This window comes from Podarcis cretensis, assembly GCF_951804945.1.
Source record: "Podarcis cretensis genome assembly, chromosome: 8".
Taxonomy (NCBI): Eukaryota; Metazoa; Chordata; class Lepidosauria; order Squamata; family Lacertidae; genus Podarcis; species Podarcis cretensis.
This window is the reverse complement of record NC_137177.1, coordinates 41,033,139-41,052,681: the sequence shown is the minus strand read 5'-3', so window position 1 is coordinate 41,052,681 and position 19,543 is coordinate 41,033,139. Positions and strand designations below refer to the sequence as shown.

The 19,543-nt window shown below is 54.5% G+C and overlaps 1 protein-coding gene across 1 annotated transcript; it reads right to left on the bottom strand.

Moving 5' to 3' along the window:
- Positions 1-2,543: 2,543 nt before the first annotated feature.
- Positions 2,544-19,268, bottom strand: LOC307222703 (serine/threonine-protein kinase SIK1-like). The gene is made up of 6 exons (XM_079988129.1): positions 18,605-19,268; positions 15,513-16,152; positions 7,741-7,882; positions 6,838-7,050; positions 6,013-6,150; positions 2,544-5,925 (listed from the first exon to the last, which is right to left on the bottom strand). The coding sequence occupies exons 2-6, from the start codon at positions 16,102-16,104 to the stop codon at positions 4,800-4,802; spliced, it is 2,211 nt and encodes a 736-aa protein (XP_079844255.1). The 5' UTR covers positions 16,105-16,152; positions 18,605-19,268; the 3' UTR covers positions 2,544-4,799.
- Between the last annotated feature and the right edge of the window lie 275 nt (positions 19,269-19,543).

The following is a 19,543-nucleotide window of genomic DNA, read 5'->3' as shown; positions in this document are numbered from 1 at the left end:
CAGCACCACCCGTGTCCCAAAATAAAGATATACTACATCAAAAAATCAGTGGCACTTTTTTTATCAGTGGAAATTCAGTGGAACATAATAGCGGAGCCCAGTGCATGCTAGGTAGCACCAGCCGGTGTGAGCATGAAGCAGGAACTGTTGGTATTATCAGCAAATGGCTTCAAAGCTTCATAAAAATTGAGTGAATTGTATGTGCCCTTGAGTGAAGCATATGTGCCCTTGATGGGGCCACTTCTCAAAGCAAGCACACATCTCTCTCCCCCACCCCCCACTTGCCCCCCTACACAGTCTGTCAGTCAACTTGCTAACTGCCCTGACCATGGCTGTTTAACATGGTGTGAAATACAGAGAGACTGACCTCTGAGCAAAGTACACAACTGGATGCAAAGCAGCCAGAGTTGTGCCCCACTCTGGGCTCTCTCTGTATAGGGAATGTAGTGACCTTACCATTTTATTCTGCAGGTTACAGAATTTCAGATAACTGTATTACCTTTGGCTATATGTCAGCTTGTGCAGATGCCTCATACGGAGTCGGAGCACTGAACCCAGCATGGTACTCTCTGACAAGGAGGCCTTAGGCAAAGTACCTTCCACAGCCTGACTGCATAGGAGACCCCTTGCAGCCTGGCTGCGAAGGATTGCTCAGCTTGCAAACCTTGTACATGCCCCAAACGTATTTGGCAACTTTGTGATGGCTCTCGGTACACCTCTCTTAGACTGCATGTGCCTCACTGCCTCCCCTCCAGCAACTGTGTGGGTCAGGTGCACTGGTGAGACCTGGCCAGCCCTTGTGAAACTTAGGCTGGCCAAGACTGGCAATTGTTTATATAACAGGCAAATGTGGTGCCTCCTGACATTTGTTCTTTCCCATTGTTGCCTTTGGCCAGCCATTTGCAGATTCTTCTGTACTGATATGGAGTAGAGAGTGGCTGTTTTCATTATTTTTAGATTGTTATTGCAAGCTGCTTTGATTCCTTTTAACAGAAAAACAGGACCTGAATAGAAACTAAACTAGCATCATTACTTCATGCCCAGAAGCAGCAAAGCTCTAAATATCAGATACTGGAGGGCATTTGCCACCTTTGTTGTTTCTTGGAAGGTTATGAAGGTGAACCAGGATGGGGAACTTCTGTGCCCTTCCTAGGTCCCTACTCAGAGCATCCACCACTCATGAACCCCTGCAGGTCTTTCTGCTCTGATCCATCTGTTTCCAAGAGCAGATTAGTTGGAGGGGCACCATTTCAGCAAAATGGGTTAAGTCCCAGCAGGGTTGTGACTTCCAGGATGTGCTGTCTTGGAGCAGGTGAAGATGCCTGGATGTTGCAGGACTTTCGCCTTACATAAAACAGGTGTTGGGATGAGAAGGCTCAGCCTGGCCTGACTAAAAGCAGCCCCTGCAGACCAACAGCTGCCAGTGTGGTCTCTGTGCCAGAGGAGAGGGGCCGCTTGGCCTCAAGGGCTGGAAGGAGTTAGCCAGGCAGGCACTGAGAACCAGCGGGGAAGCCAAAGTCAACTCCTGAGCCTGAAAATGCTCAGCACCTGGAGACCTCCCAGCCAGCATAAGCTGGAAAAATGTGGCAGTCAAGAGAAGGGCTCTGAATCTCACAAGAGAAAAACTTGGCCTGGGTCTCTGCCAAGGCTACCGCCCTCACCCCCCACCCTGGGGCTCTAGCATGGAGAGGGGGGAGCTGTCAAGTGACTCTGATAAGCTGACACCAGCCTTTACCTTCAGTTTTGTAACCCCAGGTTAACCCAGCTTTCCAATTTATCTGTCCTGCAGTAAAAAATAAAAGAGTTCTGTCTCGTGGCGTCTCAGACTTAAGAGAGTAAATATGGCTGAGGCTTTTGGGAGGCAGATTCAGATATCTTCAGTTGACACGTAGAATTGGCAGGGGAGGATGAGAGAGAGAATGGTAAAGTGTGACGCCAAATGGCTATGAATTCACAAGCCTCTCGCCTTTCATGGCCTCCTGCCCCCACTATTTCCATGCTTTCCCTTTCTAGAACAATGTGCATATTTGTACAGCCAGTAACTGAGAACAGCACTTTGTGGGTCTGATGAAGGGGACTCTTGTCCACAAAAGCTCAGGCCGTGAGGAACCACTTCTCAGGCTTCAGAGGCGCCACTAGGCCTCTTTGCTTCCAAGCGGCTCTGCCACGGCTGCTTTATTCTGTCCCACCTTTAGAAAGGGTCGCCATTTAGTCCAAACTTCCCAATGCCAGCTGCCCTCCAGATGTTTGGGCAGCTGTGCTGGCTGGGAATTGTAACCCAAAACATATGGAAGGCACCATGTTGGAGAAGGGCAGTTTCAGGTGTTCGTAGGAGGCAAGGTGTGGAATTGCCACCTCCATCACTGTCCTTTGTCCTATTCAGAGGCACAAACTCCCCTATGGCAGCAGCAAGGTTGAAGGTGGAAAACAGCCACAGGGGCCCCTCTAAAAGGCAGGATTGAAGTGGGATCCTCCTCCTGCTGCTCACACCCATCCCCACCCAACATTCCCCTGAGGGAGGAAACACGCAGGCGGCTCCAGAGTCCAGCACAGCCATTTTATTGGACTCCACTTGCTGCCTTAGATCCAGTCAGTGCACTTGATACAGAACCCAGCGGGAGCTCAGCAATCAAATCCCCAATTCATTTCTTGCCAGCAAGAAAGAAGGATGATAATAATAATAATAATAACAATAATAACATAATAATAATAATAATACACAGAAAGCTTATTTTCCTGGAAGAGTTTCAGAGAGAAGATGGAGGTTTTGGTGTAGGGCATAAATGGGGAGGTGGATGAGGATTGGCAGCACTTCAAGGGGGGAAGGAGGGAGGAACGCAATGGGGAGGGGGGTGTATGTGATGCACACACGCACACACACACACACAGACACACACAGAGAAGTCCCTCCCAGCATGGCCAGGAGCCATCCTCTGTGGTGGCATCCTCCTCCTTTGGCCCTCCTTCATCCAGCCCACCCGAACTGGCAAAGTCCTTCAGGAGGACAGAAGAAAAAGAAGGGAAGGGAAGTAGGGGCAACATTGCTGGCAAATGGGGAGGGGGGGGGGAGGAACAGGCAGGGAGAAGAGCATGGCTAGTTGACTCCTAAAAAGTGCATTTGCTGCCCAGGGAAATCCCTGGGCTTGCGGGGGAAAGGGATACAGAGCCTTCTCTATGTTACATTAAAATAGACTATTCTTAAAAAATATTTCAATTGCTATAAAAACCTCACCTCTTCAGGCTTGGCAGAGCTGGGATGCTTTGGAAGAGAAATACATGCGGCTCCTCGGGAAGCGGTCCAGGGGGACTGGCCAGAAAGAGGCAGGCAGCTCACAACCAGATGCAGGGGCTCCTCCCAATGCACAGGCCAGCAGGGACTCAAACCAAGCAGCTAGTCCATAAGGGGCAGGGCGAAAACAACATGGATAGTGCTAAAGGAGAGGGATGCCTTCATAAAGGCAAAGCAAGAGCCCCATCAGCACCCCTTCTGGACCCACACCCAGCAGATAGGAAAGACCAAGAGGGAGGCGCTCTCAGCCCTGCCATAGGTGCAGTGCCACAACCTCAGTCACCTGGCCCATAGGAGAGGTGGTGACATCAGTAGCCGCTTTTGGCATTGGTGCTCAGGAGTTGTCCTACCCCACAGGGGGTGGGGGTGTCTAATTTTGACCCCAGATTGGTGCTTGATCTGCACCTCCCTGCAGCCTGGCTCTGATTCCAGCTGGACTGGGAGGTGATGGGGTAGGAAGAGGCGGCCTCGGCCAGCCAACACTGTTGGACTCCTAGCCCAGGGAGGAGAAGAGGCAGCCAGGGGCCTTCCCAGGGCACCTGAAGAGGAGCTTGAGTCCAGGCCTGGGTCTGCTGCCCCTTTGCAACTACAAAGCTTGCCACGTCAGCTTAAAGCAAAGGCAGCCACTAGCAAATGCAGGCCAGAGTTGGCTTTTTGGTCCCTCCCTGGCAGGAAAGGGGAAACAGTATCCAGGAGCTCAGCTCAAACAGTCACAATCTGGGATGCCTCAACAGACACAGCCAAGCAGCAGTTATTGACTGGGGCTTGGAAGCAGAGCGAAGGTGGCCGGGAGCAACGTGGCTTTCATCTGAGTTGGCCTTAGGGGCAAGAAGCTGACCTGTTTAGGACAAGTAAACCTGCAGGGACCCACATGGCAAGACCCACGTGGGGAGCCTTGCTGGGGTGGTGGGAGAGAAAGGTTGCCCTTCGGCCACTGTAAAGGAGGTTGAAAGAATCTCCACCCACAACGCCTCTGTCAGCTTTAGGACCAGGGACATCCGTTTTGCCTCTACGGCAGGCACCCTTGGCCTCTAGCAGCGGGACATAGGAGGAAACAGGCCTCCATAGACCCACTGGCCTCTCTCCAGCTGAGCTGCCCCAGAGCTCCCAGCAGAATCGGAACTGCCGATTTGCTGTTGAGAAGCTCTGGTCACACAAACACCCACACCCTGGTCTTGGGTGGAGATTTAGGTTCAGCATGCAGTGAACTAAGGGGTTGGGTGGGGGCTGTGGCCTTTGGACAGCATCAGCTGGGACAAGGGGGGAGAGGGAGAGGAGCAGCCATTTGGTTCACCCGATTCAAGCAGATATACACAGCGAGAGTCTAAATGCAATTCTCAGGCAGGCAGGCAGGTGGGTGGGCAGGATGGTGGCAGCCATTCACTGGGAGCAGAGGATGATGGGAATGGAGCGACCCGAGGCCCTCTGGCTGGGGGCCTTGCCCTTTCCACCAATGCCGCCATCCCCCTCCTCGGCCCACATCCCTCTCTTTCAGATGCAGACGCACGGCTCAGATGACGTGGCAACAGTTGAACTGTCCCAGAGAGAGGAGGCTCTCCTTGGAGGCGGGCCGCATCCGGAACGCGAGGGCCTTCTCGCACAGCGGGAACTGCAAGATCCGGTCCTTCAGGTTGGCGTTCTTGCCCTTGGCAGGGTCCAGCTTGATCACGTCTGCCAGGCCCTCACTGCCACTGCCGTTCCGGTGGCCGTCCTGCTTCAGCCTCTGGGCTGGTCCCATCTCAGGGCTTTTTCGGAACTGGCCTTCCGGGTCTGAGGCTGGGCTCATCTCAGCAGCTCTCTGGCCACAGCTGCCCCGAGCCAGAGTCTCATCGTCATTCCGTGGCCCGTGCTCTTTCTTCAAGAGTCTTTCTTCCTCCCCCTCCCCAGCGCCTCCTTTCCCGGGGGGGGTGTTGTTGTTGGCCTCTTCCTCCTTCCCTGGGGGCTGCTCCCTTCTGCCCACTGCCTCCAAGATGGCACTGCCCTTCCTCTTCTCCTCACCGCCCATCCAAGAACTGCCTCTTGGGCCTCCTTCTGCTGGCATTTCTGGGCCCACCTCCTGTGGCAGGCAGAGGCTGCTGCCCACCTGAGCGCCCGTGCCTTCCTCCCGTTCGCCTTGCGGGCATGGAGGCCTCTGTGGCGCTGCCAGGGAGAGGCCACCCTCAGGCCCTTGAGGCTCCGGGCCGCCACGGGCCTTGGGGAATCCTGGGCCGAGAGCCTTCCCTGTTTTGTTGTGGGACGCAAGACTCCGGCAGAAGAGCAAGGAAGCCTTGGCACTCTGGAAGTCGCTCATCTGCTCCTGGTTCAGGGAAGACGTCCTCCTGCGGAACAGGCCAGGCTTCCCCTCTTCTTCTTCCTCCTCCTCCTCTTCCTCCTCCGAAATCTGCTGCAGGGCGGGGGTGCTCTTGGCAATGGGGGTCTCGATGAGTGAGGGCCGGATCAGGGCTCTGATGGGCTGCCCGCACCCATGGAAGCTGGAAGGTGACTCGTCCTCCCCCAGCGCAGAGAAGGACAGAAGGGACTTCCCAGAATGCTCTGCAAAGGCCTCCAGGGCGCTCTTGGTTGTGGGCAGTGGCTGAGGGCTTTTGCCTGCGGTGGGCAGCGGTTGGCCGGGGTCCCCCACGGCGCTGAAGGAGCTCCTGAGAGAAAGAGGTGGAAGGGAAGATACTCAGAAAGCTGCAGTAATGGTCAAAGCAAACCCCGGGCCCAAGGAGCCCAAGACTTGCCTGCTCTGGACGTGCTGCGCCAGGTTGTAGGCCAGGCTGGCTCCAGGACTCTGCTTCTCCTGCTTCTCCCGCAGGATCCTCTCAGCCAGCAGGAAGTAGGTGGCCGTCACGTGGTTGTAGCGGTTGGCCTCCAGGGCTCTGTGCACAAGGGACGCAAGGGACAGAAGTCAAGAGGACCCTCGGAGGACCCTGCAAGGGGCATGTAGTGGTGATACAAAGGCAAAGGAGGTGGGGGGGGGGAAGCAGTCTCAACTCCAGGAAGGACGAAAGAGGCAAGATGCCCAAAGCCTCTCCTGGCAGAAAACCCCCAATGCTCAGAGGGCCCTCACTGCCAACAGGCTTGTCTCAACCAATGAGATGCTTCTGGTCAAAGAGGACCAGCCTATCCCAGCCTGAGGGCCTCCAAGGTTTTGGACTACAACTCCCATCAGCCCCAGCCAGCACAGCGGTGCTGGAAGTGACAAGCACTGGCTGGGTCTGATGGGAACTATAGTCCAAATAATCTGAAAGGCCTCAGGCTAGCCAAAGCTGACCCAACCCAGGAGCGAAGGCAGGTGGCTCCAGGACAGAAGTCCTCCACATGAGGAGGACCACTGCGTCATGGCCGCTGCAACCTTCCTTATGACTCTTGAGGACAGCAGCCCACAGCATCTGGTGAGGGGTTAGGAAGGAGGGCAGGGCTAGCCTGAGGGGGTAGCCCCCAAAGCACTTACTTCCGAGTAAGTCCTCTCTCCCTGCTCCACACCACCACCACTTTCCTCCCAGCCAACCAGAGCCCCGTCAGATGGAAATTCAGATTCCTCCTCACACCCTTGGGAGACTCACTCCTGGATGGTCTCTCGGTCCGCAATGTTGCCGCACATCATGGCTTGGATGATGATGCCGTGCTCTTCCTCTGAGACCCGCCTGTGCGACGTCAGAGGCAGGAGGGAGCGGCTGGCAGGGGAGGGGTCTACACCTTGCAGCCACGGGTGGCTCTCAATCTGCTCCAAGGAGGCCCTCTTCTGGGGGTCCCGCTGCAGCATCTGGGCGATCAGGCTGTCCAACAGAAGGGGTGGATGGGGGAGGGCAGAGTCACGCGGAGGCCCTCAGATATCACATCTTTTCCGCTCCCCTGCTGGAAAGCCCCACCCCACACAGATAGGCAGCAGGAGGCTGAACTCCCCACCCCAACCCATGGCAAGATCTCTTCCCACCCTATGTGTTCATGTGACTGTTGTCATTGCTGGTCTCTAAGTGGGGGCAGCCGGGTCCTACAGGGCCTGCTGCTGCCTGGAGCTCAGTCAGCCTTAACACCCCCTCCTTCCCCACGGACAGAGGGAGCCTGGGACAAAGGGGGAAGAATGTGAAAGAGCATTGTGTCCCACCTCAGGCATGCCTGGCTGACCTCCCACGCCATTCCCCACAGGGAGCAGGCCCAGTCCTGGGGGAGGGGGTGAGGACGGAAGGATCCAGAACCCTCATTCTTCCCCAACCTTATGCCCACTAGGGTCTACTCTACAACAACCATGCTGCTTTGGGCAGAGCATGGAGGGCACAGGGTCAGCAAAGGGTCAGGGCTACAATCTGGGGCAGGTAACCCAGGTGCCTTCTCTCTGTCTGGAGGGGAGGAAGGAGGTGCAAGACCCGGTTGCCACACCTGGTGAGGGCAAGTGGGGTGGTGGAGGAACACCCTGCCTGCATGACAGGTGTGGGGGGAGTGAGTTGGGAGGGGGGGTCTGGTCGTACTCTGCACACTCGGAGGAGACATGAGGGGGGGTCTCGTAGCGACAGTCCAGGATCATGGTCAGCGTCTCGCTGTCGTTGGCTTCCTGGAAAGGCGGGTGCCCACAGACCAGCATGTACAGGATGACTCCCAGGCTCCAGACATCTGGAGAAAGATAGAAAGCAGGAGAGGAACAGTGATCATTTGCCTGAAATAGAGAAACCCCCACACAAGCACTCCGACAAGTTATTGGCTTTCCACCACAGCAGCACTTTGTAAAACTAAGGCTGCTATGGAAAAGGCAGGTAGCCTCAATGCCACAGAACCATGAGAGGGATCAGAACCTCTCCCCAACCTCTACTGGATGTCTACACAGTGTCCTATGGAGAACCTGTGAGTGTCAAATTAGGACCTGGGAGTTCCAGGCTCAAACCCCCACTCAGCCACGAAGCTCCCTTGGTGACCTTGGGCCAGTCCCTCACTCTCAGCCTAAACTCCCTCAGAGGGTTGTTGTGATGACAGAATTCGGAAAAGGAAAAGCAAGTACACTGCCATGAGCTCCTGGAGGGAAGAAGGTGGGGGATAAATGCCGTAAATGCAGGTGAACACTCCCAAAGTTCACCAGCCCACCTCAGTTCCACAGCCCTGAACCAAAACCTTCCAACTTTTCTTTGATTTTCTCACTGAGATCATGCTCAAGCAACAAGCATTAATTGCAAGCATTTGATGAGCTGCATGGGGCCTTATAGGGCGGGACCAGCACTTTGAACTTGGCCTTGCAGCAGCTTGGCAGGCAGTGCAAATCCCACAAGCAAGGCGTTTTATGCTAGGGGGTCATTTGCCCCCACAAGCCCCCTGGCTGCCAATGTCTGCACCAGCTGCAGCCTCCAGATCAGTCCCAAGGGTAGTCCTACTTACACCTCATCCTGTATAATGTATACCTTCCAGCTCAGGACTAAGATGAAAAGGGACTGGCACACCATAAGCAAAAAAGCCTGTTATTTGCAAATCCCCCCAAAATGGGGGAAAGGGGTGCCCAAGGACCTGGGCTGGCCTGGATATGGGAGGGAGGGAGGTGCAGGGCCAAGGAAGATGAGAGGAGAAGGAAGCAGCAGTGAAATGTGTGGAGGAGGACAGGAAAAGGCTCCTTCCATCGCCCTCTTGGCCTAAGAGCCAGAGCCCACCTTCCGGGCTGGATTCCAACTCCTCACCATCCGGCTGAATGGCTGGGATGCTGGCTGGAGGGAGGAAGAGCCCAACAATGTCTGGAAGGCCACAGATGATGTTGTCTCTTGCCCCCTGCCCCCAACTCAAGATCCACCAAGATGAGCCCTGGGTTTGGGTTCTCTGCAGACGAGAGCAAGTTGGACTCTCCCAGCAGGGCTGGACAAGGCAGGGAAAGAAGGCAGCCTGGAGAGGGGGGCGGGCAAAGCTCTTGGAGGCAGAGGAAAGGAGGGGACAGAGCACAGATGGCCCAAGAGATAAGTAGTGCGGTGGGGGCCTCAAATCCTTTGGAGCATAATCGGCTCAGGCAAGCTCTTGGCAAGAGCTGTTTCTTCCGCCTCCTGCTAGGCGCTTCTGCCCAAGTGGGTCAAAGGACCCCAAGGCCACCCAGGGGACCTTTCCAATTTTAAACTTGCATGCCCACCCGATATGCCTAAAGCTGCTCCGCATCCCACCCAGAAAGCCTGCAACTGCAGCAACCCTCTCCGTTGTTCTGGCTTTTAGGGGGCACTGCTATGCATTTAAATGACTCGGGGCACAGTTCATAACGTGCATTTGCATCAAACTTCCAAATGCTACTTTATCAACACCTCCAGGAAACTATGATATGTGCCTGGGTCTCCCTAGCTCTGCACCCAGGTTTAAAAACTAGGGAGGGGGTGGTGGAAGGAACAGGAAATGCCAGGACCTGCTGTAAGAGAACTGAAACTCAGCCCCCCTCACAACACCCTTGACGGCACACTGCCATTAGGTGGATCCCACAGAAAGTGGGGGGCGATTGTCTACTGGCAGCTGCAGGCAGGTCCAAGATCTGCGATGGATGTGCGCAGCGGTAGGAGTGTTGTTGGGACACTCCCTGGTTTCAACAGAACAGGTTGCAGCAGTAGCACTGCCATGCTTTTAAAAGAGTCTTCTTACCTCCCTTTCCCAAATCAACAAGGAGTGAGACAGTAATGGGCAACAGTCTCTCTCTCTCTCTCTCTCGTGTGTGGCCAGTGCCTGCTGAAATCTCAGGGTGGGGAGGTGGCTGTAATATTAAAAAAACCCCACCCTCACTGTACAGCCTTCGACTGTGGGGTGAGCCATCTCTCCTCCTACCAGCAGCATCTGAAGGGCACATGAAGGTCCTTGGAAAGCAAAGGCTTCTCCTCCTCAGGTTTTTATTATTGTATGGGGTTTTTGTTTTTTTTAATGGTGAATGAATATTCACACAACTATCTGTGCATTCATTGCAACTATCATCATCATTCATTATTATCACCAACAAAACTGCTCCAGACATGGGGTCCCACTTGTGTCATCACAGGTGCTCATTGCCAGCACTGGGACTTGCTTTCTTTTGCAGAGCTGGGCCCTGGGGACGAAAGGGCCCCTGCACTCCCCCTTCAAAGCAGATGCCTGAGAGGCTGCACATGGACACACCCACCCACTTACCCAGACTTCAGAGCCCTACAGCATAGCTATGATCTTTCCCATTCAGACCAGTGTGAAGGCTGGCTATCTGGCTAATTATTCCAGGAGCAGAATGTTGGCACATGCAAGGGAGATGCAGGCAGGGAGAGGGCTGCCCCTGGTACCCCATGGTGCCCCAGAAGTAGTTCAGGACTAGGGAAGCTCCTCCTTGCAGTGAGGAAGGCAGCAGTGCCTGAGGCAAAAGGGTGCTCTGGAATGCTGATGCAAGACTAAAACTGAATGCTTAACAAAGAACGCGGCCTGTAAAAGCTGCCCCCGGGTGAGAGATAGCAAAATATTGTATGTGGCATGTTCCTCATGCTGCTTAGGGCATATCCACACTTCCTCCTTTTCCTGTGGTTTCCACACAGAAAAACCACTCTTTAGTGCTCAGTTGGAGCAAACAGCAACTCAGGTTTGCTCCAGATTGACATTTGCTCTGATGCAGACTTAAAGAATGGAAAGGAGTGGGACAAGGGGGAAACAGCTTGGACCCATGCTTTCTAAGCATGGGAGAAGCAGAAGTGTGGACGAGCCCATAAAGAGAGGGGCTTTGGGTGTGAGGGGCATGCGACTCCAGTGGCCTCCCTATCTCTACCACATCCTGTTCTTAACTGGCTAGGCTGCTTACAGCAAGTGGGTTCTCACAGTTATTCTCAACTCCCCGTCAGCGTGTGCTGACATTTGCAGTTGCCACATGGTGGGAATGAGGTGGACCTTGGACAGCCAACGGGGTGTGTGTGTCCACCACTTGTTACTGCAAGCAAGACTTGTTTGCCCACAAACTAATGACCCCATCAGTCAACCCAACTCCAGCCCATTCCCCCCCACCCTCCAGCAACGGGCTGGGGCCCCAGGACCAGCTGCAAGTCCCTTCAGTACAGGAAGCGAGGAAGCCACTTCTAAAAGGGGATACTGACAAGGGACAAGGTGTCAATCTGTCTCACTTTCACACACATACACTGAGCTAGGACACAGGGACTCCAGGAAAAAAGCCCCTACCCCCTCCAGTTGCTGAGAACTGTGGAGCCAAGCCGTGCTTCGGCCACACATTTGCCTCAGTTTGACAGCTTGGCTGTGAAGAAAAACGAGAGGTTATCTCAGGCTCCTACACAGCCGGCTTGAAGAGGAGACAGGAAGCAGGAAGCAGACTGCCAGCACAGAAGAGCAGCCTCTGCTCCAAGGGTGCTTATAAATAGCAGCCGAAGGGGTGCTGCTATGCAGTCAAGGCCCTCATTGCTGCAGGTGGCCAGGAGGGGGAGCAGCAGGGAGGAGAAATCAGCCACTGGATGATGCATGCACAGGGGGCAGGGGCAGAGAAGGAGAACACCAGCTGTTCTGAAACAGAGCATATTCCTTCTAAGGAGCAGAGCAGCAAGTTGCTGTTCAGGGGTAGCTGGGATCCGCACAGTCAGGGGCGTAAAGAAAGGTCTCAGCTGCCAGGAAGGCTTGCAGCTGTCTGTAACGTAGGCAGGGCCCTCAACTAAAGGGTGGAAGAAGGAGGAAGTGGATGCAAATCTGCAACGTTCTCAGAACAGGCGCATGGCCTCAAAGGTGCAGGATGCTGCGATTTCAGCTTTTGGTTCCTCTTGGAACTTTGCGTTGAGATTTGTATATGGTTGAAGAGGCAACAGGTGCTGCTCACACAGACATTAACCCCACTGCCTTCATGTTGTCATATCTGGTATGTTTATGTGCAATGTGGCCAGCAAAACCAACACACACACACTTCACAAACACCGCCTGCAAAGCCCAGGGCAAGGCCATGAGCTCCCCTGGAGGCAGTAGGGTGAAACTTAGAGCATGGCTCAGCTCCAAATAGCACAATAGGCTCAATGAGAGAAGCAGCTCCATTCAGCTCCAGTCATGTTCTCACTGGGCCAGTCTTCCCATTAGGCAGAGCGAGTGGGGCCCCAGCTGCAGCAGCAGCTCCCTGGCTCTTCCACCTGAGGCCTCCGTTTTTGCCAATCCCCTTTGGGTGGCATCCAGACAGAGCTCTCTGTGCACCCTTGTAAGCTAGCTCTGCTGCCCTCCTGCGCAGTGGAGAACAGGTGGAAGGAAGAGTCGGCTACTGCCGCTCTGATCAGCTCCTGTGTGTGGCATGGGAGGGTGCCAGAGGCAGCAGGGTGTCTTGGGCCACCAACTCTATGGTTCTTGATGTCCTCTTTCAAACCTAAACCAAGTGTAGCTCAATGGCTCAGTTGCCCCATTTGAGGAGACGAGCACAGCAGGAACCCACCATGGAGTCCTTCTCAAGCCTTTTAGGGATCCCACTGGCCTCAAGCTGCTGGATGAACTCTCTTGCAGACTAGGAAGCTGTCACCTTTCACAGTTCAGGGTCTGCCTAGGCAGAGGGCTCCCTTTGTACACTGCAGGATGGGAATGTGCACTGCTCAACAAGCATCTTTTTGTTTCACGCACGGTAGAAATGTTAGGGCAGGGAAATAAGCTTCCCAAAGCTGCAGAAACCTTTCTAATTTTCCAGCCCATTCTCAAGGCTTCTGGCCTCCTGGTCAGTGGACTTTTGGACCAGTTTGGCAAGCTGCAGAATTGGCTGGCTCTCATACGCACACAGCTTGTTATTCCCAGAGCCTGAAAGAGCCATCCCAGGCTGTCTGAAGTAGTGACTATTCTCCTCCTCATGGCTCCGGGACCATTGAAAAAAACAAAACACTCTGCTGGGCAGGCAGGAAATCCCACCCATTTCCCTCTGACCTCACCTCTTCCTTCCCAGAGCACCATTTCTCACTTCCCAGGTCAAGCAGCTGCCTTGGCGAAGGAAAAGAGGAGGGGGGCAGGAAGGATGGAGCAAAGGAAGCAGGCGAGGGTGCTCAGGCCCTCTGGCAACAACCGTCTATGAAAGGCTGCAAAATGCCAACAATCAAGCTCTGTTCAAGGAGTGGGAGAGGCAGTCAGAACAGCAGTCTCTCTCACCCCCTCTCTTTCTAGAAGCAGCTAATCCAACCCCCCCTCCCCTCGGCAATTTACTGAACAGCACCGCAGGAATGGTAAGAGAAAACCAAGCAAATGCCACAGGTGACTCACAGGGCTCCCTACAAACTCTCTCTCTCTCTCTCTCTCCGTTCTGCTCCAGGCTACCAGGGTGCCCTGCATGCCAAGGAGCAGCATGGCATGAAAAGGGCAGCGGCTAATGGGGCAAGGCCACCAGCAGACCAAGGGTCAGCTGAGCAACAGGGTGTGAGGCCCAACAGGCCTGAGTGCCCTGTGCTGTGCAGCCCATGCTCTGGGTCACAGGAGGGTGCTGCTGTGGGGATGCCAGCCGGGAGAAGCCACTGTCTGGAGGCAGGCTCTGCACCTGTCAACAAGCTCTGCTCTTTCCTGCTAGCAGCCGCAACCAAAAGTTCTAAGCAGGCAAGCAAAGAGACATATACGCACACACACAAACCTCCCTCGCACACACCACATCCTGCCCTGCCCAGGCCTCTTCTCTAGCTCAGGCAGTCTTTGGAGGTGGGGAGGGGGACTGGCCAGGCACACAACTCACACTAGACATTTATTCCTGGCTGGGCCCTCACTCGCCTCCTCTCTTGCAATCCTACGGAAGCAGTCACCAAGAATGGCCAGATATTGGGGAACCCGAGTCAAGATACCTGTTGCCAACATGAGACTCAAGCCAAGTTGGAGGGCTCAGAAAAGAACAGGGTGGGTGAGCGATTACTTCCTTCAGCAGCCCCCCCCCACCATGCCTGCCCCCACCCTTTAAGGGAAAAGGCCACAACACCCAACCATCCTGGGCCTACATTGTAGACTGTCATCATTTTATTTCCTTTGGCTCTGGGGGTTGTTTGTTCATTAACATTGGAGATTTTTGAGAATCAGGAAATGACCTGAATTTTTGCAAGACTGATCATTATTCAGTATTCATAGATTCATTATGGATGGTATTGCATCATGCACCATAGTGAAAATCCTTTTTTTAAAATGGGGAAGAGGGTTCTGTTTGTTCTCTGTTTTGAAATAATCCATACCTTCTCCTCTAAATGTATGTACAGAGATTGAATTAACCACCAAAATGGTGACAACATGGCAGAAAGTTCTATCCTCCTAACCTTTATCTGTTGCCCATATTTTGAAGAGGAGGCTGACTGCCCTTTTCAAAATCTGGGGAGGGCAGCACAAGTTCTCCTATTACAACTTGCAGATATACTACAAATGTTGCTGCGTTGTTGTTCCACTGTGGAGTCTGTGTGGGCAATGCCACATTTAGAGAATACAGTATATTTATGTCCTACACAAACACAACTACTGACATTGGATTAAACTCCACCCTAATATGTCAAAGGCTCATGAAAATCCAAGGCTGAAATATGAGCCCTGCTGGATCACACCAAAGGGCCATTTCATGAGCTTGGCCTCTTGCTTTCTCTGTCAAATCCACAAGGAGGACATGAAGGCCTCCCTCTGTTGTGGCATAGCTCCAGCCTCTGGCATCAGGTGTTTTGGACTACAACTCCCATCAACCCCAGCCAGCATGGCCAATGACCAGGGATGATGGATCCTTTAGCCCAAAACATACCAGAGGGCAGGTTGGCAAGCCAGAGAAGGCTGGATAGCTCAGTGGGTTAGAGCATGGTGCTGGTAACACCAAGGCTGCAGGTTCAATTTCCGTATGGAAGAGCTGCATATTCCCGCACTGCAGGGGGTTGGACTGCATAATCCTCAGAGTCCCTTCCAACTCTACAATTCTTCTAAGCCTTTTATGATGTTATCTGGTCTCCCCGAAGGACCAAGGCTTTTGTGTGGCAAGCCCTGTCCTGTGAAACTCTACACCTGGGGAAGCGTGGCAGAAACTGTCCCTGCTTTCTCTCCGACGTCTTTTGATAACTGCATAGCTGGGGCAGGCCTTCAGAATACACGGTTTTCTTTTAACCAACCAGCATTCACCAATGCTTTCAATTATGTTTTATACATATTTATAGACTGTTTTGTGTATTTTACATGCCGTAAGCCGCCTTGCTATTTTTTTCGAAAGAGCAGATTATCCAGTTTCAAATAAAATAATAAATAAGGTGCAGCAGGTCTCAGGATGTCCCTGTCCACCTCTTGCCAAATCTTCCCCCTTTGAAAAGACATCAGAGCCCCCACCCCCAGCTCTTACCGACAGCAGGGGCATCGTACTCATCGCCCAGCAGGATCTCCGGGGCAGAGTAGGCCAAGGAGCCGCAGCTGGTGGTTAGCATCGTGCCTGGCTGGAAGCAGTTGCTGAAGCCAAAGTCCGTGAGCTTCACCACGCCCTGCTCTTGAAAGAAGACCACGTTCTCAGGCTTGAGGTCCCGGTGGACGACGTGGAGGCGGTGGCAGTAGGAGATGGCGTGGACAATCTGGGCGAAGTAGTGCTTGGCCTTCTCCTCCCCCAGGCCTCCCTCATGCTGCATGATGTGGTCGAACATATCCCCACCGTCGCCCAGCTCCAGGATGAGGTAGAGCTTGGCGTGGGTGTCGATGACCTCATACAGGCGGACCACATTGGGGTGCTGCACCAGCTTCATGCAGCGGACCTCCTGCAGGAGGTGAGCGGCCGCCCCGCCATCCAGCTTGCTCTTGTCGATCACCTTGACGGCCACCCGCTCCCCCGTGAAGACATGCCGGGCCAGCTTCACCACCGCAAAGTGGCCCTTGCCCAAAGTGCGCTCCAGGTCATAGAGGCCAGCAATCTTCCCTTCCGAGAATGCCCGGGCGCCAGCAGCCATGTCCACAACAGCCTCCGCCTCACAGGGGTCTCGGCATGGAGGTGGGGGCTGCAAAGAGAAGACGCAGAGTGAATGGAGGGAGGGGTAGCTTTCTCTATGGCCCTCTTCAAGCACCCGACATGGGAGGGAAAGGCTTTTAGGAATTTTGGGGCTGCAAGCGTATCCTAAAGGAGCCCTGGCCCAGAGGACTCGTGCAAGCAAGCCAAGCCTTACAGGTTCCTTATGAATCTGCACATTTCTACTCGAATTGGCATTGGCACCTTTCAGCTGAAAAGCCTAGTGGCAGCGAGAGGGACAGCAAAAGCCAAGCCCTGGCCTTCATCTGAGGGGCTGATACAGCTTCCTCAGACTGTTTCGGTGATGCCACTGCCCCACCTTGATACATTCTGGAACCAATCCTTTTTTTTTTTTTTTTTTTTTGACAGCCCTGCCACACAGAAAGGCCAATGCTCACCAAAGTTAAAAAAGGAATACGTATTTCAGTAAGAAAAAGTGCCGATTTTAAGATGTTTCCCACGGGATACTTTACATACATTTCCTCAACAATGAGGCTAATCCAGCTGCTAACCCATATTAAGGGGGCTGCCAGATGGTCAGTATTTTGCAGGAGACACCCAAGTACAAACCAGAAAGCTAAGTTTGCGCAAGGAAAGAGAATTCAAGAGCTCTGTCGCCTGAGCACAACAAACGCCTTAAGAAAGGATCTTGACTTTCTGTGGTTTGGAAAGTGACGGGGGGGGGGGATACACTGTAAAGCTGGGGGAGGACAAATGATCAACGGGAAGCTGTTTTTAAACTCCTCAAGAAAACCAGGGTTAGGGGATGATGAACTGACTGGAGACAAACCCACTGTGTAAAATTTGTGCAGGAAATCACAAAGAAAGCCTACTAAATGGGTCACCTAAAAGGGCCCCAATTGACAGCTAAAGGGTGTTCCTCACTGTCTCAACCAGGCCTTGCAACACTTGGTTGATCTCATTTAGTGTTCCTGGCTCCCCCACCATCACTAAAGCAATATCCTTATTAAAAAAGTATAAAAAATAAAATATTTATATACCACTGTATCATAAGAAAAATCAAAGCAGTTTACAATAATATCTCTACAGAACTGAAACAAAATTTAGAATTGGAGACCAGGTATTTATTATGGAAAGAAGTGCTCTTAATAGCCTGCAAATGCAACCTGGCATCACAGGAAACTTTTCAGCAGGCATTTAAAAGCTGAAGCCAAAGGGGCACCAGCGGAATCTCTCCTGGCAGAGCCTGGCACTCCAGACTCTATTTCACTTGCTGTCAGATAAGCCTCACCAATTCAGGAGACGCCAACAACATGCCTGCAATGATGCCAGGGAGCTGGGATCAGAGGGCTCAGGACGTCCCTGGAGTACCCCGGGCCCTATGTTGTGCAGGGCTTCAAAAGTTAACGCAAGGGCCTGAACCCAGCTGGGCAGGAACTGGGCAGCCATCACAGGGTCCTTCTTGCAACCAGCAGCCATGACAGGATGGGAGAGAGAGCAAAGCCTGGGGAGTCGTTCGGGGATTTGCACCCGATTGGGGTTTCTCTTCTCCTTTTTCCAGGCCGGATTCCCTCGGCCTTGGCGCAGCCACCCCGTCTCTAAAGAAGATAGAAATTAAATCCACCCCCCCGCCCGCCCGCCAGGAGGCCTAAGAGCAGCTGGCTTTTAATCAGGCGGGGACGGACCCATTCCAAGCTCGGAAAGGGGGGTCCCGGCGCTACTGTGCGTCCCCGGCCAAGGTCTAACCCGCCGGTGACACCAGTCTCCTGCACCCTAACCAAGTGATTTTGGCAAGGGGCTGCTTGAATAAGAAGATTGCGGGGGGGGGGGGCGGACACTAGTCTTTCTCTTGCAAGTGGATTTTAATTTTTATCTCTCCTGATTGGGGGAGGGAGGGAGGGGGTTGATCGGCTTGCGGAAGGTCCGCAGGATATCCAGGTCGCCTGGGGGAGCCGCTGCCCAGCACCCGGAGCCAGGGGGACCCCGATGGCCCGGCTCGCCTCCGGGTGCCCTAAATCTGCTTGTGCCTGCTGCAGGACGATCATGCGGCGGGAGAAAAGCCGTGCGGGCGGGGGGAAGCTCTGGTGGGCCGTGGCGGGGATGGCGAGGGGGGCGCCTGCCCAGCGACGAGGAGCGGGACGGAGTTGCTGCCCACCCCCAGCTGCCAGGATGGGCCGTGCGCAGAGTGCCCCTGAGCGCGTGCAGAGTGCCCCCTTTCCCGAGGCGCCGCCCGGGGCTGAGTCGCTCTCGGAGCCCCAGTTTAGAAGTCCCCGCCGCCTCGGGGTAGTCGGTGCAAGGCGAGGGGCAGGCGGAGCCCGGCAAACAGAGAGGGGGCGCTGCTGCCACCGCTGCAGCTTCGGCCTGCTCTTGCTCCTGGTTGTGCTGAGGATCGGGGGTGGCGGCATCGGGGGTATCCGCAAGGGCGTGGGGGGAGGGGGTCTACCCGGAGAGGCTTTGCTCCACAGGCCCTCGAAGCCACTCACCGGGCGGGCGACGCGGCTCTTCTTCCTCCTGCTGCTGCTACTGCAGCTGGTGCTCCTCGGGGCGGGCGGGAGTTCCGCGGGCGGCGGGTGACGTCAAGGAGCTCCGCGGCGGCTTCTTAAAGGGGCTCGAGACGCGAGGGGAGCCGAGCCAGAGCAGCCGCGGAGCAAGAGAGCGGAAGGAAGAGGGAGGAGAGCAACAGCGGCCGCAGCGCCCCCGCTCCCGCGCGCGCATCTCTTCCTCGGGCTCCGCTCAGCTCGCCTGCCAGCTTGCAAACAGGCCCCGGGGGGGGGGGCGGCTGAGGATCAACATCATCCCTCGTAGGAGGGCACGCAGATGGTTACAGGCGCTCAGGGCACCGCAAAGAAGCAAAGCCCTCCATCCCCAGTCCAGATGGGATTCGAGTTTCAAATGCGAATCGGCACATGCTCAGAGGCTTGGCAAAACCCTGTTTTGTCGATCTGTTGCGCCAACGTTTCAGAAACGTGATAGAAGCCATTGGAGAGCGCTTGGTGCCCCAAGCAATACTTTTGGGGAGGGTCTCGCAAGGGGTCTTGCTTGTGGGTCTTCCCAGGCTCCCCGCGGGCCAATCGTGGGATGGGAAGGGGCTGATTTAGAGCGGCCTGCGGGGGGGCTCTGGGGCCTTGTCATTGGGGCTAGACACAGGACCCCCTTGCTTAGATCCTGAGCGCCAGTTCCGAAAGCCCAGCCGAACCGAGAGCACCTCGGGCTTCCCTTATATTTGGGTTGCCTCCGTCCACCTTCCCCCATTCTGTAGTCCCAGGGAAAGGGGGGGAGGAGGGAGTCCCTGCAGCTACTGTTCCCCCCCCCCACACACATATTGTGGCCCTAATTTGAAGTGCAGATCCCACGAGCTGCATTTTACCCCTCAGCAAAGTTGTCATCGGCGCATGTGCCGCTACTACTTGACATGTACACAC

Coding starts and splice junctions, on each gene's coding strand:
- LOC307222703 (XM_079988129.1), bottom strand. CDS start 16,104: ATGGCTGCTGGCGCCCGGGCATTCTCGGAAGGGAAGATTGCTGGCCTC. Junction 6,151..6,837: donor GACCGAGAGACCATCCAGGA/GTGAGTCTCCCA, acceptor CCTTGTGCACAG/AGCCCTGGAGGCCAACCGCT. Junction 5,926..6,012: donor GCGCAGCACGTCCAGAGCAG/GCAAGTCTTGGG, acceptor TCTTTCTCTCAG/GAGCTCCTTCAGCGCCGTGG.